Here is a 24,396-nt window from a genome sequence, read left to right as displayed (position 1 = left end):
GCTGTTCAAAACCCCAGCAAAATTTTACTGTACCCAGTAATTTAAATTAAGTGTGTATGTCTAGCCAAAATAGTATAAACCGTCCTGTAGTCCTTCTCGTTTCACAATTCGGGCAATCGTTGGGTAGAGGGTTAAGGTTTTTTGGATTGTATCGTTGAATTCATTCATATTCATAATTCATATCTAGTTGGTTGTGGTAGTTCGTACCTGAACTGCCCTGAGAGGTTTAGCTGGGCTGGTAATCACACGCTCCCCCGCAGTACATCCTTGAACTGTACTGGCGCATAAGCGGGAGAGTTCAGAAGGGTAGTTTTCAGTAGGGCCTATCGTTTTGCAGCAATAGTTAGATACTGGATATTTTGTGATTGGTGACCGTTCCGCTTCACACGATTGGTTTGCTGGTACTATCTTAACTGTTACAAGTTTAGAAACTATCGAGTGTTATCACCGGATCGATCGGAGATTCAAACCGGATTGAAATTCCCCGGTAATTATCGATGATCGATATGTTTTCCGTTTTGTGGACCAAACATGTACAACGCTTTCGAACAGGAAGGAAATGCTCTAGTAGCGAGAGATTGTTTGAAGTTTCGCCGAACCACTTCGACGAACGTCCCTATGCAAATTTTGACCTGAGTCGGAAAAAGCACCTTAAAAAATCTAGGCAAAATTTCAGCTCATTCAGACATAATGCAGAGGTCGGAATCAGGCATAATTAAAGGGCCGCGGTAATAGATCAATATGCAAAAATCCCGTGCAAAACACCAAGGACCTTTTGTATATTCACCCAATCTTTGAGAGCGGAATTGATTCTGTTTTTTTCGCTCTCGAACTGTGAGCGAAAAGCTCCCAAACGATGCATTAGTGTTCAACCAACCTCATACTTGTGCAATACAATATCGTTCCCGATAGCTACACGCTGTTGGCTCATGCAGTGCAGGAATAACTTGAATAACACATACCATCGTCTCCATGCTGTCCCATTTGTGATCGCTGCTGCAATGATGCGAAGTTCATGGGCGGATCCTGAAAAAAAATTGGCAGGGGTTCGAAATTTCGATTTTAAAATGAACATTGTACAATACGTAATTATGTGTGTGTGTGTTACTACCACCAATTTTAGCAGGACCACCGCCGATAGCACTGAACAGTCCTTACAGAACAATTCGATCAAGCATTACTCACTGACCCTAATCAGCATGTTGTTGTATGAAGGGCCAAAATGGAGTTGGGTGGTCGGTAAGCAACTTCGCTTACAAGTACCACGGTAGTGTTCGAGAATCTCCTTCCAATAACAAGATCATATAAGTCAGTCGCAATGCAAGCCATTGTAGTGAAATAACCATTCCGCATAGCGGCGTATTATTTCTAATTTGAGTCGTTGTACAATATTTAACATAAGTCTAAAAAGTGAATTTATTTTATGCCATTTTTGTGGCTCAAGTTTACCTATAGAGCTATAGAATTCACATTCATATACATTGTAAGCCTTTGGACAACGCAGTTTAAAAAAGGTAACGATGACTGGTCGAGAAAACAAAATGAACAAACTTTTTTGAGGAGCATTTAACACCAAACCTCTTATTCATTTGTTTTGTTTCACGTGTATGTATATAATACGCACTGCTGGTGTAGCTATAATTCAACATACATGCTTGCATTGGTATTTCTGAATGGCAGCGGAACCGTCGCGACGCCTCAACTTGGTGTGAGTGGTAAATTTGAAGTGCCAATTCACGTCTCAAGTAGCAGATGCTCTAGTCTCAGAGATAATACTTGTTGCACTGATAGCCATACGTGTTTATTTTGGTTTTTATTTTTTACTGCGGATGGAAGATAATGAATTTTAATAATATGTGAAGTTTAGTATGTATTGACAAACGTGTTTAACTACAAGTGGAAGAGAATTGCTTTATGCGAATGAAATCATCTACGATCTAATTAATCTTTCGTCGTGAATTATGTAAAATAGTGCCAGATATAGCCACACTGAGACTTAATTTCAGGTGTAAGAATAGATCTTCAAAAAGTGCAGCCCTGGTTGTAGCACGTGGTACTCTCGTTGAATCTCTGCCCAGACGTCCGCTGACCATGACATGGGATTGCTGGCAGAAGGGTAAACGGGGAATGACAGTGTCGGTGTTCTTTCTAGGCAGCATCTGCCTTGCGGTGATGCTTGCCTATCTGGCGTTCGGTGATAGCACCGATGAAGAGGGATTGCGTACACTTCGAATGATAGCGATCATGTTTCGCCACGGAGATCGCTCGCCGACAGAATTTTACCCTAATGATCCTCACCGTAATCACCCGTGGACTGGGGGATTGGGAGCTTTATCAGAGGTATGTACCTAATTCTATGTTGGTGTCTTCATTCCTGGAAGCTGTCATTTCTCTGTTGATTTTCAGCGAGGTTCACAGCAAATGTACAACTTGGGGAAGAATCTACGTCCACGGTATTATCGTCTGTTACCCCCGAATGGTCTATACTCGAAGAACAACATGTACGTTGTGAGCAGTTATGCTGAACGGTGTATTATGAGCACGCAGAGCTTCATGGCGGGTTTTTTGCCCCCGTTGGAGAATACTAATCCGTTGCCCATCCCTTGGCAGCCAGTAGCGATCAATACATTGGACAGGGATCGCGACACGGTGAGTACTTGAAGGGGAATCTTCTATATGCTGTCATGTAACGAGAGAATCGGTCATGTATTGATTGACTCAGCTCTATCATTCTATTCTATCTTCACTAAAGATCCAACTACAAAGATACACTTCTTATAATTTCGACAAGTTGACAGCTGAACGAATCAAGAAACTGATAGTTAATCTGCTGATGTTTTGTGTTGATACTGACGATGCTATCTTTTTGCCTTTCTCAATAGAAAGGTATTGCAATTGCTCTGAAAACCGACTTTTTAACGGAGTCCCGGAGGGCCGAGTGACATATACCATTCGATTCAGTTCGTCGAGTTCGGCAAATGTCTGTGTGTGTATGTATGTGTGTGTATGTGCGTCTGTGTGTGTACGCGAACACAATCTCACTCACTTTTCTCAGATTGCTGAACCGATTTTCACAAACTTAGTCCCAAATGAAAGGTGCAACGTTCCCATAAGCTGCTATTGAATTTCTAATGGATCCGACTTCCGGTTCCGGAATTACAGGGTGATAAGTACGAACACGCATAAAATGTCGATTTTAATAAATTCTGCAATGAATGTATAATGGTAAAAAAAATTCCAAAATGTGACCACAACTGCTTGGATTTGTAGTACTAGGTCACTAACAGCCATTCAAAGTCTCTTTGGTCACATTGGCCACCATCATCGGTTCCGGAAGGCCCGGCGGAAGTATCCAAATTCAGAATAACAGTCACAGCGATTTCTCGGAGATGGCTAGACCGAATCAACCAAACTTATTCTCAAATGAAAGATGTTGCGTCCCCGTAAATGGCTATTAATTTTTATCCCGAACCGACTTCCGGTTCCGGAGTTACGGGTTGTGGCGTGCGATCACATAGCAAATTGTGATTCAAACCGATACTCCGATGAAAGCATAAAGGGTAAAAATTTCGCTAAAATGTCTCTCAAACAACTTAAATTTGCAGTTCTAGGTCACTGACGGCCAAACAAACTTTCGTTGACTATATTGACCACCATAGACGGTTCCGGAAGTGCCCGGGAAAAGCGGCCATCTTTCAAAACTAGCAAACTCATATCAGTTTCTCGGAAATGGTTGGGCCGATTTTCGCAAACTTAGTCCCAAATGATATTATCCCCACAGGTGTCAATAAAATTTCGCACGGATCGCTTATATGGTTCCGGAAATATAGACTGAACCGTCCGGTCACATGAAATTCCCATATAAGCCAGAACTCAAAATTTCAGAAATCGAATTCGTATTTTTAATGCCAAACATCTTTAAAATGCATGAAACGTCGAGATTTTATGTTAGCATGAAAAATTTTTTTTTATGAAAATAGATTTTTTGGGACTACCGATTTCGCACCTTTTTTCAGTTCAATATTACCGTGGCTGTTTATGCATATACGCATATATTACATTTTATTATTATACATGCAATGACAAATATACAAGAAAAGAAATCATTATTCGAGTTCTAAAATTTTGTAAAAGAAAACTTTTACAAAATTTTAGAACTCGAATAATGATTTCTTTTCTTGTATATTCGTCATTGCATGTATAATAATAAAATGTAATATATGCATTTGATAGCTTTTAATGAATATAAACAACGCAAAAATTCTCGTGTTCATGATTGAGAAAGGCACAATTGCACCGCTAGGTGGATTAAAACAGGTTTTTCCAAGTGACCGTACACTAAATAAGTAGGGTATTTTTTAATTTTTCATCTCCCCCACCCTTTCAGCGTGAAATAAAACACTTATTTGCGAATATCATTTGCGAGTATCATTTCAATAACATTGTGTAATTTTTTTATGCAAAAATATCGACAAGCGACTCAGTCACGAAGCTTTTTTTAGAACATCTCTGGAAAAAAACACGATTTGCAGGGTTAACTGCCATTCAAAAACTACTTAACCGATTTATTTCAAACTTTGCATGCACTTACCATGTTTAACCCTTAAATTCGCAGTGTTGTTTTAAAACAACATCACGAAAACCATCTCAAAATTATCATAGTAACGTATTAAAGCAGAGAGACAATTTTCAGAAAATTTGAAAAAAATGGTTTGCGCCTTTAAGGGCTAAAATACCTAAACCCTACTTTTAATTAGTTTTTCGATTAGAGGTTTTGTTACTCATAAAATGACAAAATTTTTCGTGAAAAATAGCAATTTTTATTTCAAATGAGCAAATAAAACCTCTCGTTGGAAATTATATCAAAAACTCAACGTAGGAGTTAGGTATTTTTTACATAAAATTTGTATACAAAGTTTGAAATAAATCGGTTAAGTAGTTTTTGGATGGCAGTTAACTCCATTCAAAAACTACCGCCGACGCCGGTAAAGCATGATGATGAGTTATGGTCTATCAATGACCATGCGGTAGACTTGGGTGCAACGCCCAACTCCTACTTAGCAAAAGGCAAAGGTCTTCACATTTCCTTTCGATCATGTTCATATGAGCCTGCCTAGTCCTAGTTTTCCGTTTTATGTTTATAACTGATTCACTCTAGAATACCTATCCGTCTTTCAATTTCCTTGCTTTCATTTCTTTTAGTCTTAAATGTGCCGAAAATAGCCAACAAAATCAACACAAGAAAAATATACAGCCTAGCAAATCTTTGGCAATTAAATTCTTTTAGGTAATTATTATCCATATGCTAATTAGAACCTTCAAAACCGCGCGCAACATTTAACGAAATAGACCAATCTAATGGCGATTTCGCTTGAACCTGAAACTGAGTCAGGTTCTAACCCCAACCGCTGTCAGTTCATACATTTTGACAGCAGTTGGGGTTAGGAACTGACTCAGTTTCGCCTCAAACGAAAACCACATAAATGATACAAGTACACGCGAATAAAAATGCATAACGGAATTACAACGATTTTTATTGTTACATCACAATGAATAAAAATGAAATTTTTATTGTTACATCACAATGATATAAAAGGAATCAGATATGTTGGAAAATGTACAAAGAAAATACAATCAAATTTGTTGGTTCTACAATCAATTTCATTATAAAACCGATTTTTACATCGAAAAAAAGGGATGTCGTTAAGGAATGTAACATTGAAAAAATCTTTTTTCCATGCATTCGGAAGCCACTTACAACGATTTGTGATGTTATTCGGTTGTCGATTTTGGAAGTCAAGACCTTGTTTTACATTGTTTTGTAAAGTACACCCTAGGCATATCACATAAACGAAAGCGTTATGCTGTCAAAAGTTTTACAGTTTTCAGCTGCTTATAATGCCACCTTGCGGCCATTGGCAGCATTGTTGAGCGCGCGTATTCAAAATTATTGAGTTCCACAAAACGATCTCATCACCTTCGCAAATGGTTAGTAGGAAATGGTAAAAGATAGGCATGGGAAAAATCTCGACCACTAGGTCGAAAAACAATAACCCACTGAGCGTTGTGAGTAGGAGAAAGAAGGCCTCACTTAGACCGACAGGGAAAAATGAGATGGGATTGAATTCAAACTGCATCCAATACTTCACGTATTGTTTGACAACGAGATTTGGAGCCTTTTGCCTGTTACGGGAGGTTGATGGATCATTTGCAAGGAAATCGTCAAGCAAAGCAGTTTAAAAGTATTAAGCTGACCTTCATTATCTGTCGTACTATAGAAAGGGATTAGCTACCAGCATCCCCAGAAAGGTATATAATTGCTGTACTTCTCGTATGAATTTTATTTTAATATATTCAGTAGCGCAAGATAGCTTCTCGCATTGTAGTGCCAAAAGTCAGTAGTGTATGGTTAGGTGAAACAAGTGACAGGTAAGAATTTAACCGTGTCTCGACGTTTCGCCGCTTAAATTATTTAACTGTTGAACAGGAAATAACCCACTGTTCAACGTGGGTGCTTATGCGTGCGCAAGCGTAGTTGGACTTTACCCACCGAGAACGGCCGAATAGAAACGACGTCCGTGTTAGCCGAACCTGTACCACGTAGATGTTTAATCGGGGCCGACGGACCCTGCGAACCACCCTTAGTGCGAGAGACCACCCTTCGATTTTCCAGGCGTTGGCGTTACCCACCGACGCACCACCTAATCGAGCCAGCCAAACACCGTTATTCCCCGTACGCGATTGGCGCGCCGTTCCTTTGATCGCCGCCCGCATGCAACCGATGTGTACGCCATCTTGAAGCGGCCGAGAAATCATCGCCGCCATTGACATCTGGTGGTGATCCTCGTGCGTTCGTCGAAACATCGAGCACCGCAGCCACGTGATCGTTGAATGCTGCATTGTTCAAAACTGCACTGATCCGATCGTCCAGTTACATCAGGGTGTATGCGCACCGAAGCTGCCGAAAGGAATCGCCGGGTTTCCGGAATTGGTGCCATTGCATGCAAGAAAACTACGAGAATTCAGGTCAGATTAACTGTAAGCAAATTGTGAAACCTAGATAAAAGACAGAAGTGACGTCACGATAGGCAAGTTCCACATACCTAATATAATCGAAAATGCTAACCGAGGTATCAGAGTAATTTCTGCAAGGCTGTGGACGATTCCTTATAGGAGATGAGGATTTTTAGTTCTTTGATTTTACCTCGTATTGCTGTTTGTTTTGGATCTCCTTTCATTGCGCAATAGAAACAGTTAGGACCCGTTTTCTGGTTGACCATTTGGGACGACTGATTGTTTTCGGGTGTTTGAGCACTGTTAACCCGCCCAAAGAAAGAGTCTCTAGCCGAGGCTCAACATCACATCAGCAACCTCTCAGTTTCTGGGGGTGGCGCATAAGTTGCTGATCGTTAAGAGCAAAGATATTCGTTAAGGGTTTTTATAACAATTTCACCTGTTTTTTTTACAGCGGATTTACTGTTAAACTTGATTCCCAGAATAATCGCATTTAAAAGTAATCATTTTTTTCTTCTATTTATATCCAAACTTTTGTACATTATAATGTATCATTTCAATAACATTATGTAATTTTTCAATGCAAAAATATCGACAAGCGACTCGGTGATGAATCTTTTTGTAGAACATCTCTGGAAAAACACGATTTGCAGTGTCAACTACCTTTCAAAAACTACTTAACTGATTTATTTCAACCTTGCATACGCATTCTATGTAAAGTTACCTAACCCCTACGTTAAAGAAAGATAATGCCGAAGAATAAGAAGAATGAGGATAATGACGAAGAAGAAGAAGGAAGCGTTGAAAAAGCTGTTTGACAACAAGCACGGAACGAGTTTGCGTGACGCCGGCCGTAAATATCACTGCTCCCATACCTTAATTCACCGAACCCTCAAGATGGAGGACATCATCTGTCGGAAGAAGACTCAGTCCCCCGAGTGCACGGACGAGCAGATAGCGACAGTGAAATCGCAGTGCCAGTGGATGACGAAGAACTACCGCGGGACGTTGTTCGTGCTGGACGACGAAAGTTACTTTCCGGTCTCGAAGACACATTCCAGGAAATGATAGCTACTATTCTAGCGACAAGTCCGCCACACCCCCGAAGTAAAATATAAGTTTAAGCATAAATTTGAAAAAAAAAGTTATGCTGTACATCGCCATATTGGACAGAAGGATTTCAAAGCCGTGGTTCAAGCCGAGCGGTCTGACCATTAATCAACAAGTGTACCAGGAGGAGTGTCTTGAGAAAATTCTTCTGCCGTTCTTAAAGGAGCATCATGCGGATGGGAAGTACGGCTTCTGGCCGGAAAAGGCATCTTCCCATTACGCCAAGAAGACGATGGAGTATCTTGAGCTGAAAAAGATACCGTACGTGCCGAAAGCAAGGAACCCGACCAACTTGCCGGCAAAAATAATTGGCGGGCCAAGGATACGAAGCAGTTGACCACCAGGATCCGGAATTGTATCCGGAAGATGGACGTCAGTGCCGTCCAGCGCGCATCGCGACTAAGTTGCGTCGCACGGCTGAGCAGGGCCCCTTCTCCAATATTCATTGACGTTTTTCCCTTTCTCATATTCATATTCAAACACGTTCAACATTACTTGGATTTGCGGGTCTAGATCACTAATGGATCACTAGATCACTAAACCAATCAAAGTAGTTTTGACCACATTGGTCACCCATGACGTATCTTGATGCCCCCTGGGAACTCGCCAAGTTCCCGAGCTAATGTCACACCTATTTTCCAGCAAACCGATTTTTACAAAATTGATTTCCAATGAAAGATGTAATACTCCCAATAACTGTTATTGAATTTCATTCAGTTCTGACTTTTGGGAGTTACAGGTTGGTTATTGCGGTCACATAGTAATTTCTCATATGAATTAGTACAATTGTAATACCTCAGGTTTAAAATCTATTGAAATGAACATCAAATTGATTCGATTCGCAGACCTAGATCACTGATGGCGAATCAAAGATTATTGGAATATATTGTCCACTATCGATAATGCCGGAAGTCCCGGGTTCCGGGTATATTTCAGATCTAAAGCCACTTCGGTGATGACTGAACCAATTTTCACAAACCTAGTCTCAAATGGAAGGTATATTTTGAAGTTCCATCTACTCCTCCACCTCCTACCTCTCAATTTCCCCCCTTCGCTTACCACCCCTTCCTCCCTCCTCAGACCAACCTCCCTCCTGCATTCCCTTCATCCACCCCGTATACTAAAATAATTTAGATGACTCCCGACGCATTCTCCCCCTCCCACTAATTATATCCCTTCTCTTCTCCGTCATGAAGTTAACATGAAGACAACATTGAACTCATGCTGATCAAGCTATATAAATATTATATTTTGCTTATCAAATTTCGTTTATTTCGTTTATTTCGTTTGTTTGGAGCAGGGAAAAGCCCGTTCAAGCAGAACATAACAAATTCTCTCTTGAATAGGCATAAAACCTCCTCATCTTTTCGCATCAACAGATTACATCAAATCCTAATGATACACATAACATCATATTCAACTTAAACTAACAGATATTCTACAGGTAACATACGCTAACAAAACAAACATGGGATACTCTTATACTATGAACTAGATAGGATTCGTTTAAATTTACGGTTAAGTACAGAACGGGAGAGGTGAAAATCGAAAACATCACTACATTGATTAAATATGCGACAGAAGCTGGAAATGGGTTCATTATAACCATAGTTAGTCCGTGAAACAGGTAAATGAAAGAAATTATGAGTTCGCAAATTTCGGCTTCTGGTGTTGAAGTTTAGAGTCCGAAGAAGCTCTGGACAATCAATATTGGCTTTCATTAGATCAGAAGCAAATGAAGCTTTAGCGACATTTCGGCGAACACTTAGTGTATCAAATTGTATTAAATTGCATCTGCTGTTGTAGTTCGGCAAATTTTCTGGATCATTCCATGGGAGATGACGAAGGGCAAAGCGTACAAACTTGTGTTGGATTGCTTCAATTTTCTGTACACCATTCTGGTAAAATGGTGACCAAACAACCGATGCATACTCAAGGGTGGAGCGGACAAGCGCACAGTAGACCGATTTCAAGCACTGTATATTTTTAAAGGATTTTGTGACACGAAATACGAAACCTAAAACTTTGGAAGCTTTCGCGGTGATGTATGCGATATGTTCTTTGAACGATAGGTTTGAATCCAGCATAACCCCAAGATCCTTCACCACAGTTTCTCTTTTTAAAACTATCCCAGATAAATTATAATCATACGATAGAAGTGAACGTTTCCTTGAGAAAGATATTACCGAACATTTCGAGGCGTTAAGGACCATTCGGTTTGCTATACACCAGGTATCAAAATTATTAAGCTGTGATTGGAGAAATTCCTGATCAGTTCTACTTTTGATGATGTGGAATAATTTGAAGTCGTCGGCATAAGAAAGTTTAGGGACCTCAATACTATTGTGAACATCGTTCAGATAAAGAAGGAAAATAAAAGGTCCGAGATGACTCCCCTGTGGAACTCCGGAAGTAGCGGCAAAAAATGATGATGTTGAATCGCTTATTTTCACAGCCATTTTACGGCCGATTAGATATGATCGTAGCCAAAGCAGCAGTGAACCATTGAATCCGAGACGTTCAAGTTTAGCAACAGCGATACGGTGGTTGATCTTATCAAAGGCCGCAGAAAAATCGGTATATATAGCATCAATTTGATATCTCTGTTGCATAGCACGCGCAATGGTAGATGTGTAAAGGACAAGATTACTGCTGGTCGAGCGTTTTGGCATAAAGCCATGTTGTTCCTCAGCGATATAACTGGAGCAACTATGGGTTATGAACTCTAGAACGATAACTTCTAGCAATTTGGAAATAGCACACAGCGCAGAGATTCCTCGATAGTTGCTAATATTAGATTTGTTGCCTTTTTTGAATACAGGGAAAATATAGGAACTTTTCCAACAGTCGGGAAAGACACCTGATTGAAGTGATGAGTTGAAAATTAGCGAGATCGGCTTAGCAAGGGTCATCGAGCATTTTTTTTATTATTAGAGAGGGTAATGTGATAAGAATGTAATAGACATTTCCACAATGTTACATTGAACGTAACCAGGCAACAAATAATAGTTTAGATAAATGAGAAAGGGCACAATTGCACCGTTAGGAGGATTAAAACAGGTTTTTTGAAGAATAAACATTATTTTTTAAATCAAAAATACTGAATACGTTGAAAAAAAATTGTTTTTTAACTACATGACTGAAAAAACTCTCATTTTTATTGAGCACCCGTTATGTGTCGATATTTTGCTTTTAAAAAAAGATATAATGCATTTTCCGAATTATATAAACATCACAAAACACTATCGTAAGAATTTGTGGGGTACCCCAGACAAACTTTAAGCGGGCACTGTTAAGTTGGTCAAGTGAAACAAATAGGTTTACCCTGCTTTAATGGAAGTTTAATAGTCAAATTGATTTATAATAAAGATTACTTTCAAGTTAAATAAACCGTGACGGAATAACAGGGAATGCAAATAGCTCTGGGGTACAAATGCACCCCTATAAAACCGTTCTAAGGTTGATAATTTTTTAAAGTAATTATAAACTCTCATGGGAAGGGTTTGAACCCCCAAAACGCTACCCTTGCGCACGGGCCTGACTGATGGTATTATTAAAAGCATCATAAGTTTCATTTTGGCAGTTTGGAGAAATAACGATGAAAAATTTTCCGTTATCTAAATCCCATGCCAAATGCGTGATATTTCTGAGATTGCCTTTCCAATTCGCACGAAAGAAGTTATTCTTTGACTCTGTCAAAATGAGGACCTACTAAGCCTAACTGTTCGCATGTGCCAGTCCGTATAGCACACCAGTTTCTTCCTCAGACAAGACGTGACAATTGGCTTCTTATTTTTCATTCTATATTCTTCTTTTCGCAGATTTCTACCCTGCCGAAATCTTCCGAACAGTGTTGCTATTTTTTAAAATGAAAATGGATTCTTGTTAATTTATTTTATGCCTGCAATATTTTGTATTTTGAATACATATCAATAAAGGGCACCGTTTTTCCATGTCATGGGTGTTTAGTAAGGTTTGATGAAACCATTTTCTGACGAATTTTGGATTACGGTTTGGTTGCTGTCTTATTTTTGTTTAAATTAATTAACCACGTATACGGCAAACGTGTGATAGATACTTGTTCTACTTTGTCGCAAAAATTCTGCTTCATTTTTTCATTTTTACTCTTTTACCGATAACAATATTATTTGTCAAAAGTAGTTACATATTTTCCTATAAATATAGCAACACTGCCAAACATCATTTCGCTATCCCTGCAGTAACATTGCGTGGGGTGCAAAAAGTCAGAATCAACCAATCAGGAGCTGGAACATTCTGACGTAAAATTGGAACAAAAACGACCCCCTCTATTGTCATGTCTTGTCTTAGGGTGCTTACAGAGTGGCCGCGAGAAGCTGAACAGGGGCTGGTACTGACAGTAGAATGCGAGGTGCGAGAAACCTGCTTGCTGCAAACCAAATGAGTGATGTCAGAGTGAAAGCCGAGCGGATCGGCGCCGACTGCCCGCTTTCACTCTGACAGGCTCCATATAATATGCTGCAAGCAGGTTTCTCGCATCTCGCACTCTAATGTCAGCTTTCACTCTGACATCACCCATTTGGTTTACAGCAAGCAGGTTTCTCGCATTCTAATGTCAGCATCAGCGCCAGCTCAGCCTCTCGCCGCCACTCTGTAAGCACCCTTAGGTTTCTTCCACAAGCAGGCGCCGGCTGTTAACCAGTCCCACAAGTTTAAGATACATTACATAGAGGATAGTTGGAAGCAGACAATTAAGAGATAGTAGAGATTTTGGTTTGCTGAAACGTGACAAGAAAAGCAAAATAATTGTGCTTAGTATCGTAATTTTGTGTATAATCAGAAGCTAATAAATAAGTAAACGATTTCTTATCATTTACCTGTTTCCTTGTGCGTAGTTTTCCTTCTTGTTGTTCATGTATTTGAGCTATTGTTTTTAGCCGTCGTTTCCTCTTGCGTCGAGTTGCATATATTCCTACTGAGACGTCCAAAAGATTGTTTCAAAATCGTTCAACACGGGTCCAACGATGGACGTTTGCTAGGCTCTGGACCCACAACCGCTGTTAGATGTTACTTTTGCGGCGGCCCGGATAGAGTCCGGCTCAGTATAGCACCAAATTAAAACCTCATAAGCAAGAAAAGCAGGGGAATGTAACCCTTACTTTCCCCTTTGCTTATCATTTTAGTACCATCCAGGGAGAACTTGGCCTTGTACCCACTACTCTTCCACCATCCTCGTCGTTTTCTCCATCTACACTATGCACAGTGGCACGACTTAGAACAAAAGGTGGACTAAAGTCCAAACTTTGCCGTATCGGTTCAAATAGGACGATTTTATGTAATTTTGGTACGCTGAATTCGTTTTTGATATTAAAACATTTCAAAAATAATCGTTTACGAATCATTAGGGTGTCTCAAAAAAATTTTTTTTTTGAAATCTTTCTTAGAATTTGTGTATATTAATTTTCGTGTGCTAAATCGTTTTTGATATTAATACATGCAAAAAAAATCATTATACGTTAGAGTGGCTCAAAAAATTATTTTGTTGTGCAGCTTTTTAATTAAAAAAATAGAAATTAACTTTACTACTTATTATAGTAGCTCAAAAGTAAATATTTTGTCTTTTATAATGATTTTGACATCTCATTATGGGGCTTCAGAAATGACTATTTTGTTTTCACGGATCAAATAAGATGTGTTCGACTAATTTTGGAACATTTAATTCATTAGTGGGTTACTCGATATGAAAGCTACATTTTCTATCATTTTCAAAACAAACATTTTGAGCGTCTTAGTGGAATGTTTTATTGCATTCACTAATCAACAAGATGGTCAACGATTTTTTTCGTAGGTGTGTTTTAAGTTACTTAGATTGATTATTTCATATCTTAAATGAAAATAAATCCAAAGCCCTTTTTTGTATATATGGTTCATTTAAAAATGGTGTTATTTTATTTGGATAATATCGCATACCTTTAAGCTATATCAGTGCTATACAAATTCGGATCAAAATACTCTCACCAAACGACTAGAACTCAACTGTATTCACTTTATTTGACAGTTATTGCGCAAGTTAGCAAGAAATAGTTCCAGAAACATTTTATAACCTATTTCAGATGGTTGAAATTTTTTATTGATTTTCAAACATTCTTAATGCCTCTATCATTTAAAAACATACTTCTCACTCGGCTCCTTACTCTTGATCACTAGTAAAACCCTTGTTCATCATGCTCTCAATATTATTTGACAGTTGTGCATGTATTCGTGTCATTATTCTAGCTATAAAGTGATTATTCAAATTCAATATCAGTAATAACCATGCGTCTCCATTCACAGTTTTTTTTTTAAATTTTGACTGCTTATCGCAAGTTTTTGCACAACTAGCATATACTTATTTGAAAGAGAAAATTAAAAGCTTTCGAATGAGTATAGTGTGATCGCGGGCATTCACGGGCGTCGTTGTTGTTATCGCATTAGAATTTCGAATTCAATAAAAATTTATGACAAACAGTTATCTAAACACTAACTAAACCAACTAGTGACTTATTTTTGGCGATTTTATGATGTAATTTTATCACACGGATAATTTTGGTGAAGTAATGCAATGCATAAAATCAACCATTTCTTTGAAAAACGAAAATAACCGGATGTAGTTTCTATGGTCAAATTATGCAAAAAACACCTGAAATATGCCCTTAAAAAGCTGTAAAAAATTCATTTTACGTTCAAATCATCGCAAAAATGTCTCTGATGCCTCAGCTGATAGGAGAAAAATACTAGCGAGAATATCGCATAACATTCATATATGGACTTAAGTCCGGGCTCGTCCCACTGTGCTATGGCAGCACATGTGATATTTGGCTACGAAATATGATTTCATGAGCAGACAATTCTATGAAAGAAGATGGCCGAGTAATTAGTGCACTTTCTGCACCAGGTATCATATCGCATTTGTAGATAAACATATTAAGTGTATCTGTTATACGATATTATGGTCGGAAGGATATATAAGCAACCCAAGCTCCCCAAAGAGGTTATTTTCAATTTTGACGACAAAATCGATTGAGCTTGCTATTTGTTCGAAGCGCTTTCGATCGAATCTTGCATTCATTGTAAACACTCATAAGTGTGATAATACGGAAAAAGGACATTTTTCAGTTGCGCTGACAGATGATCCTTTGAATGACCTCCGCGGATTCTCTTTTATATTTTCTATTTTATAGAATCGAAAACAGCCACGATTAGAATAAGGTATTAAAATCGAACTAAATCAGTTTCAATCTCGAGCAAAATCGATGCTAAACTTCAACGGTTCAACAAATTTCCAATTTAAATAAAATGATACGGAAAAAATATGTTGTAATCTGGGACGGGACCTGCGGAAAGAAAAAAAACGCGTGTCGAATTGATCCAGCACGCAAATGTCAGATTGAACCGGCTGTCCTCAGAGTGATTAATATGGGGAGTATTCTATTTGAAATTAAGAAAATGCTAACTTTTTTTTCAAATATTTCAATAAATTAATCATTAGATCAATAATGATAGTGGAGATGATAGTGCTTTCATTAATTTCGAGATCGTTAATTCTTGTGAACTTCTCCCGCTGTTCTCACAAATCGGGATTGACCGGAAAATTGTGAAAAGTCATCTCCGGATTTTTCGTTTTACTACGACCGCAATTTTTGACCTTGCACTTCATGGATTCACAAAAAAAAATTTGAAAATTCAATTCTTGTTTGTTCTTTAAAAAAGTCATGTCATTTCTTGAACTACACCAAGTATTAGTGTGTGTGAATCGAAGAAGTAAGATGTAACAAACAAAAAGAAAGAATAAGAAAACACGAATCCGCAGGTCCCGTCCCAGGTTGTAATAATAATATTAATCTTCTAATATATTCAAAATGTTTTTTCCCTAGATACTAGCCCAGAAAAAGCCCTGCCCACGCTACGAACAGTCGCTACAACGTTTGATGTCGTATCCTCCCAAAGACATACGTGATTTGAACGAAAAGAGCGCGGCTTTGTACAAAACGCTTAGTATATCAACCGGACAAGTAAGAAAACATCAACCTATCCATTATCTACTATATCATTCTAAAACATACATCTTTTTTTAAGAACATAAGCACCATCCTAGATGTGGAGCTTCTATACAATACGCTAGAGATCGAGAAAAACGCTGGTCTCGAACTTCCTGATTGGAGCGAAACGATATTCCCGGAGAAAATGCTTCCTCTTGCAGAACGCAGCCTGGCCCTGTTCACCGAGACCCCCCTGATGAAGAAGATCAAGGGTGGTGCGATCGTAAGCGAACTATTAGATAATATGTTGCGCAAGCGTGCCGGTATACTTATGCCCGAACGGTCGATCTTTGTCTATTCGGGGCACGATGTCACGCTAGTCAATCTGATGCGAGCGCTGAATGTGATCGATCAGACTACTGGGAAACCGGAGTTTGCCGCGACGATAGTGTTCGAGTTGCATCACAGTATAACGTTCGATGACGACTTTGAGGTGAAGGTTGTGTACTATTTCAACAGTGACGATAAGTATCCCAAGGAGCTCCATATTCCCAACTGTGGCAATCCATGCTCGTTGACCAAATTTAACCAACTGATGGAACCAATCCATATTACGAGTTACGACGAGTTGTGTCAACTGGTTTAGACTCAAAATGTTTGTACATATTTGTTGTGTTACCAAAGTTTAGTTGAGTTTATATTTGTAAGGTTGTTTATGATCTGAAGTAAGTTAACTTTGTATTGAAGTGTATGAATTTCTATGGTAAAACGATTACTGTTTAGCTCGTGTTTCCTAATAAATACTCTATTAGATGCAGTATTGGTTCTCTCTCGCGAAAACTTATTTCAACCTGCACCATTCTTCTGTTTGACCTTGCAACAGAATTCAATACTCCCTAAATAGACGATATTGGTAGTAGGGATCTTTAATTTGGAAAAAATTGTGCCAGTTTTTCGTATTTATTAATAGCAGGTGTCCTTACGAGTGCACTCATATCATTCTTAAACCATAATTATTCTTTTCTGATTTTCAAATTTAAAAAAAAAAAACAAATTAAATTCAACCAATAAACTGACAGTTGACCGACTTAATGACGTATCTGCAAATATCTCGTTCGCCTCATTGTTAACCGGGACAGCACCCCACACAGCATGATCTGGTACTTTGTCAATCCGCTAAAAGCCTGCCATCCCAAGTTTCATCTGCAAACTATGGTAGATCTGATAAGGCAACCTATAGAGTCGTGCAAGTCGCAAGGGTTTGGATGTGTTATTGTCCTAAAAGGAAACAAATTAAAAAAAAATTTCAATAGTTTTAGGCCTAAAACTTGGAAAAGATATTAATTCACGGTACTAATCTGCATCATAATATGCCTTAACCCGCACACCCCTAAAGATCCCTGTTGTAAGGATGTTGGTTGGACAAATCTTCAATACTATGTCCTGGAACCAATTTTCTTTTACAAACTATGTGAAAAATATTTTTCTCTAATCTAACTAAAAGATGACGAATCCCATATATATGGTGAGCTGCGGGAAAAAGGGAAAAATTTGAAATTTTATAAAGGTATGTAGCTATATTTTTATGAAATACTTGTTATACGTTTAGCGTAGTACAATGTCTAATTTGCAAAATCCACTTGAGAAAATAAAAAAATATTAATAATTGTCGAAGCTATAGCAATTTCCACAAAACGCGTTTTTTTTTTCAAAGAGATTTGCCGTGAGTACGATGCCAGTCCATCAGCTCAACAGAAACCATCAAACTAAAAAAAATCATTAGTATATATACCTGTGGTGTCCTTGAACGATCGATTAAAAAAATTCTTTATGGAAACGGGGACGATTTTTCCAAAAAATCACTATTTTCACCTGAAAAAAATTATTAAAAAATTCATAACAATAATATGAAAATTTTGACGAAAAAATCGTAGTCACCGCAAAGACGCTTTTGGGAAACATGTATAAGCAACACCTCCATAAGGGAGCAAGATGAAAAAAAGGATGGGTGGGTAATGTCTGCGACATAACCGGAGAGATGTAGAATACATAAGGAACACGTTCTTCAAATATGTTGATACTCATTGGAATTTTCGGACAAAAGGTGATTTGGGCGAGGAATATTTCATATTATTCTTTACAAAAATGATGGTGGTCCTGAAAAGGACCGTTTCTGTTGGCGTTGTTGGCCTTGGTGAGGGAGATGACTAACGATGAAATGAATTGTTAGCATGAGGAAGTCGCATAGTACTGGCCAATGGCAGAACAGATAATAATTGATTCCTGAAAATCAATTTTTCTTTATTCATGTAAATTATACATATTTACAAATCTAATAGAGGATTCCTGGTCATATTTCTGAATCATTAGTGCGAACATTGTGTAATTTGGTTAAGTACAATGAAAGTTACAAACTTTCCAAACTCGACCTTCTGTTCCTTCCGAAATATTGAAATGGGGTATCTATATTAAACCGTTAGTCGTGGTTACAATAAAAAAAAGATGTCTGTGACATAACCGGAGCGTCGTGATTTCAATTCGAGACGTTAATTTAAATCTAATAATATTCAACAGAATCACGTTTGAATGGGAAATTTTCAAATAATTCTGTATGGTAATAATGGTGGTTCTGAAAAGAACCTTTGGTATCGCCTTTGGTGTTGGTGGTGATGCGCTGGATCGTTGGATATATTTGGCATGATAGTTACGTGCCTGGCGAACTGTTTTGTAGCCTCGAACAAAACGACAAGACTGGCTTCTTCGGGTACCATTACGGCTGAACTTTATAAGCTTAGCTCGACTTTGAAATCCTGCACAATCTCACGAATCAGACATTGGTAGGGCCATTTTGTTTGCTACTAGCACGGAGCTGCACAAAAAAATCATTTAATGCAGTTAGTTCACGGAGGCTGCCAAAAAGCTCGAATAGAAGCATGCGACTTCTACACTGAACAAAAATGATTGCAATATAGCGTATGATTTATCATATGAACGGCCTAAAAACTCGATGTTGACGATTTCGAATGGCAATCATTCAAAAAATAGTGAATTCAAGATCGAATGACTTCATATTTGAATTGGAATGAACAGGTTGTCGATTTTCAAATGATAAACATAACTGTAAAGGAATTGATTGCACTCGAAAAAGTAAACGATGGCGTTGATAATCATCATTCCAAATCACAGCAGTTCATCATTCGTATTTCATCTGTTTTCAGTGCTCGGGCTGAACCAAATGACAATCATTTGATGTGCGCAATGCGATTGGGAGTATTTCTTAGTTTTTTTCTTCTCTTTACTAGTAACAGCATTTACTAAAACCACATCCGTTCACGAGAGCAAAAAAATATTTGTAATTTTATTAGTGTTAACGATAACCTGGTAGTGTAAACTGTTTTTCAGGTCAAGAAAAATAACAAATATTGTTAATAGTGTTTACTGGAAAAATACATCCAGTTCAAACGATTTATTTGTGCCCATTTTCGGACAATATCACTGGCATGGGGGTCTTGAGAGCATACAGGAAATCATCCGCGACGGTCTTGGAATTGCAAAAAGCAAACAACTGTGAAAGACGAGGCGAACGAAGTATTGGATAAGGTGTCAAAAAGACAAGAGGTAAAATGTTTGGCAAAGGTTTGTACACGGTCAGTTTCACGATCTGGTTAATCATTTTAGAATAGGACAGCGTTCATCGGATGCCAACTCTGTTAATTGGTGCCTACATCAATTGTGACGCCGAAATGGCCATTAAGTTTTGATATCCCAGTAAGAGCACAATCAAATACAAAAATACGAAAGAGTTGAATAGGGTTGACTAATTTGATTATTCAGTGAGCCAAAAAATGAGGACCCTTTTGTATGGGACCTTGGCGATTTAATTTGTATTTGGCACAATGGATATCATTGGGAACTACTGGTTCCGAAATATTACGGAGATATATGGCTTCCACAACGAGTAGTTACGTGTGGCAACCCAAAAGTCTGGAAAATTTTCACGGGCCTGCTCGATTCTTGTTTTCAAGGCGGTCTCAGTGCCGCAATCAATACACTGAATTTTTGCACATTCGGGAGGTGCAGGATATGCCACATGAGGAACCGATATGCGATCGGATTTGGTTCTATCCCGATGACCGCGCCGGCTGGACTGTTGCCGCCGCTACATACGGAACGTGCCATATGCCATATATATTTAACCCAATATATTCCGAATCACTGTCGCGAGGAGAGGGATTTAAGAAGTATAGCTCCCATGCCTCCGCATAGCTCAATGTGGTCCTGATGTTCGTGTGCCAACAAAGTAAAAGATCATGGCATGTTCGGTGATAATGGTGAAAAAAAAAATTGCACATGTCCCTCGAATAAGAAACTAATAATGTTCAAAGACAATCAAAAATTTAGTAAAATTACACACTGTACAAGACGTCCGGATTTCCAAACAAGATTTGATTGGATATTTGAAAACAGCGCATTCCCGTGGAGACCATTTTGAATAAACTTTTAGCAACTGGCGTCTCCTGCACCAACGACATATAAGTTCTTAACTTTGAAAAGCTCCGATGAATTCGAAGCCAATGAAACCCTGGCCGAAGAAGTTGGTAGACCAGTGGACAAATTATACCTACAGCCATGACTCGCTAGATGTGGCCAACTTTGTATCTATTGTTCGTGAATGGAAGCAGACATGCTCCGCTAGCATATTTCCTCTATTCAAAGAGCTTGGCGTAATAGGTTCTCCGAAACGAATGTGACTAAAACGTAGTATTGATCCAATCGAACAGCAATTTTCAAATATCAGCGGCTCGTATCAATTTGTCCATTTTTACAGAAAAAGTAACAAACCGTTGAGTTCCTATATATTAATCAACTTCCAAACGACAATGTCCTGGATTTATTTAAGCTTGAGAAGACGGATGTTTTTCTTATATATACGATGGTATCAAATACGACATCATCGCACAGCCATACAGTTTTAGGTGTACCTATGAATTGCCGTCTCTTATTACCAAGAGTAATTTTCAAAAAAATACTTGGTTGGAAATGAAGTAAATCCAAACTACGCTAAATCTCGACTGACTGGATGCATCCTACGGGTAGCATCTTTTTAACCCATTATGTCCTAGCGTATGAAATTTCATACGCAAAAACAACACATTTCAGGATCATACTTGTTATACAATAAAGGCGTTTTCAAACTTCTGGTCTTTTGTGAACGTTAATAAATACCCTATAGTTTATAATGTGTATGCTCAATAATCTTTTTTTATAAAATTCCATTGTGTTTTCGAATTTCAAAGATGGACAAAATTCAAACCAAAATATGAACAATACATATTATTAATTTTCTCTTCTAAATCACTAATTCTTGGTTCGGATTGTAAACGAATGGTCATGAGAGGTGTAAAAGATGTGGCTCAGTGCGAAAAAATGGAAGAAATTGGTGAAACAATTGCGAAAATTCTGCTGGTAGTTCAATGTATGAAATTTCATACGCTAGGCTGAACCGATATCTTTTTTCCTAAGGCGAAATTATTTCCTCTTTAGGACCAGGAGGCGATTCACAATATTCTCGCTGATTTTAACGTTGAATCAGTGCATTCCAGGCTAACGAATGCTTAATACGTAGCAAATCATACCTGATTCCACCCAGAATATTTTTTATGTAAATTCTCGTAAGAAAATGTTCTTTTTCTTCAAATAATTACAAAGTTTGAGGGAAAGATGGTTTGATGCAACGAACCAATCATGAGACGAAACGATACGAGAGATGAGAGAAGTGTTAAAATCATTCAAAAAAGCTGCTAAATGAATGATCTCGCAAGGTTGAAGATATTATTCGATTTTATGTTGAATATAATGATTTTAGTCGAATTTTCTATGTAATGATTTTTTGATACCCTATCAGCCCAGCGTATGAAATTTCATACGATAGTTTTTTTTGCAACAAAACGCTCCAAAGTGGATATTTTATTTTTCCCAAACTTAATTCGGCATAATATGACGGCTCACGAAGTATTTTATAAATTACCAAAAGTTTTAACATAGCTGGGTTATAATGGGTTAAATTCTCGTTGAATGTGAAGATATATCCTTGTACGATTTCGACAGCTAGGATCTGTGATAATTATATGGAGTATCATTGATCAATATTAATGTTTCAAAGGTTTTCTTCCATTTAATTCCACTATGTTTAATAGTGGAATTAAATGAAAGAAAACCTTTGAAACATTACGTACATTCCACCTCCTTAAGACCTCCGTTCGCGTATATATTGTGATCAATATTGTTTCTCTTTGCTCAAAGGCGTCCATCAGGATTCTTCTAATACCACGCATCTCAATAAAATAGAGCAAATCGGATGCCGCAAACTTCCGTAACTTCTTTCCGTAATATTCTAAGAGGAGAACAAACGAACTATACTGAAGGGAGCAACGGAACCGGGTATCACCTCAGACTATTTACTATTTAAACAGATTTGAACTAAAAATGTTGTATTTGTATACCATATCTAGCCAAACATTTGAAAAGAACCCATCTGTCAAACGTAAAAATAGAGGAAATTATAAAGGGAGTTTTGAATTTGTTTCAAATTCATTATAATCTTATTTAAAAAATTGTTACTATTTTATTTCGTTTGATTGCGTTAGATATATCTTACATTTGATTAATAATCGACAACAAATAAGTGTAGCATGGGATTTAACTTTAATAAATTTAATAGAATCGCATTCAAATGAATAGCTAAAGGCCAGTCAGCAGCTGACTTCATTCAGTAACATAAATTATGCTAAAGCTACAAGGTGCAGTGTCGCGACTCGATTCATTATGATTGGCAACTATACTAAGCAAAATTTGGAATGCAAAAACCATCTTTTTATAGTACGGTAGCAAGTTTTAAGCAATTGATTTGTGTTTATGGATACGAATTTGTAAAATCTAGGCTGCGATAATATGTGTGTCCTACTTAAGGGGAATTGTTTAAATACAAACTCACCGAAAAGCAGCTATTAGATACTATTTAGAGATGTTTTCAAAAGTTTTTTATAATAGCCAATAGTTCTTAAATAAACCAATTAAAATAATAATCGTTTGCATCAATTTCATCACGAAGTATATAAAAACAAATTCCTTTGAACTGATGGTCTACCTAAAACCAAAAAACTATCGACTTGCTGTTCGAGCAACTTTCATTCAATTTTTTGATGACATGCATGCGAAAAAATATTTGGAGTAGTTCGATTTTCTTATTTGCTATATAAATTAAACATGAGACTATCTGATCGAATGTGACGTTTTAGTTGTTGAAAAATAAATGATCACATTTCAAAACAGAATCATTGCTATTTCGAATTTTACAACTTTTGCTTTTATCTTTTGTATGCCTATCATTTGATGTTTGCATACAAAGACGAAAAGTTGATTGCAACAAAAATCAAATGGCAGTCATCCAAAACACAACTGCCAATTGTTATAGGGCCAGGTCAACAAGAATATCATTCGATTTAACGCTACGGTTTTGGTACAGTGTACGTTTCTCTTAAACACATGCAATTGAAGCAACACTGATCACTAGAGTGATGGTGAGGGAACACGCACATTCGTTTTGGTAATACTGATAATAAAAGTAGAAAGGAATGGAAAAGCAGTGCACGAAACGAGCGAGAGGATAATTTAAATTTTTGTTCCGTGTGCAAGCTACTTCTTTCCACACAACGTATTATGTTGCTTGTTGAAAATTTGTTACACATCTTAAAATGAAAGTTTCAGTTTAACTCTCACTAGAACACAATTGATTGGTCCTGAAAAGAACCGTTGCTTTTATTGTAATTTACGCCCACTCCCAGCGGACACTGTGAGCCAGTTTGATTTCTTTTGCGAGAAAGTTACGTACGAGTTTTGTAAGCGTAGCTCGACTTTGAAGTAATACACAACCTTACGAACCAGACGATGGAATGTTAGCCAGCGGATTAGTTGCTCCGTTGCCCTTTAGTTGGGGCGAAATACTGGCATGGCGACAGTTCCTGATCGGTAGTTGGTTGCGATGGGCCACCAGTAGCTGGGGCACTTTTGCGGTCCGTCATCATTGCCAACTGCTTGAACGAATACGAATGATGAGAAAAACCGACCGACCAATATTCATATATGAAAACACGAGAAAGCACTACTATCGATCTCTCGCTCGTTTTCGTGCCATTCCTGCGCCTTTCCTTTCCGTTCGGCTACCAATAGAGTTCTATGCAAATCATTTCACACACACACACTAATTGGGGGTTTG

General features: G+C 38.0%; 1 protein-coding gene across 2 annotated transcripts; it reads left to right on the top strand.

Annotated features, from left to right (window-relative positions):
• Positions 1 to 1,674: 1,674 nt before the first annotated feature.
• Positions 1,675 to 22,730, top strand: LOC131677761 (lysosomal acid phosphatase). 2 transcript variants are annotated; one of them, XR_009303423.1, is made up of 5 exons: positions 1,675 to 2,340; positions 2,407 to 2,649; positions 16,017 to 16,154; positions 16,219 to 19,739; positions 19,800 to 22,730. XR_009303423.1 is itself a non-coding variant. In XM_058957787.1 (4 exons), the coding sequence occupies exons 1-4, from the start codon at positions 2,092 to 2,094 to the stop codon at positions 16,765 to 16,767; spliced, it is 1,179 nt and encodes a 392-aa protein (XP_058813770.1). In that variant the 5' UTR covers positions 1,675 to 2,091; the 3' UTR covers positions 16,768 to 22,730. The 2 variants fall into 2 exon arrangements, 1 of the variants encoding a protein (XP_058813770.1); XM_058957787.1 differs by having other exon boundaries at positions 16,219 to 22,730.
• The last annotated feature ends 1,666 nt before the right edge of the window (positions 22,731 to 24,396 follow it).

The sequence above is a fragment of the Topomyia yanbarensis genome, chromosome 1, assembly GCF_030247195.1.
Source record: "Topomyia yanbarensis strain Yona2022 chromosome 1, ASM3024719v1, whole genome shotgun sequence".
In the NCBI taxonomy this organism is placed as follows: domain Eukaryota; kingdom Metazoa; phylum Arthropoda; class Insecta; order Diptera; family Culicidae; genus Topomyia; species Topomyia yanbarensis.
The sequence above is the reverse complement of the archived record's forward strand: the minus strand, read 5'-3'. Positions and strand labels throughout refer to the sequence as shown.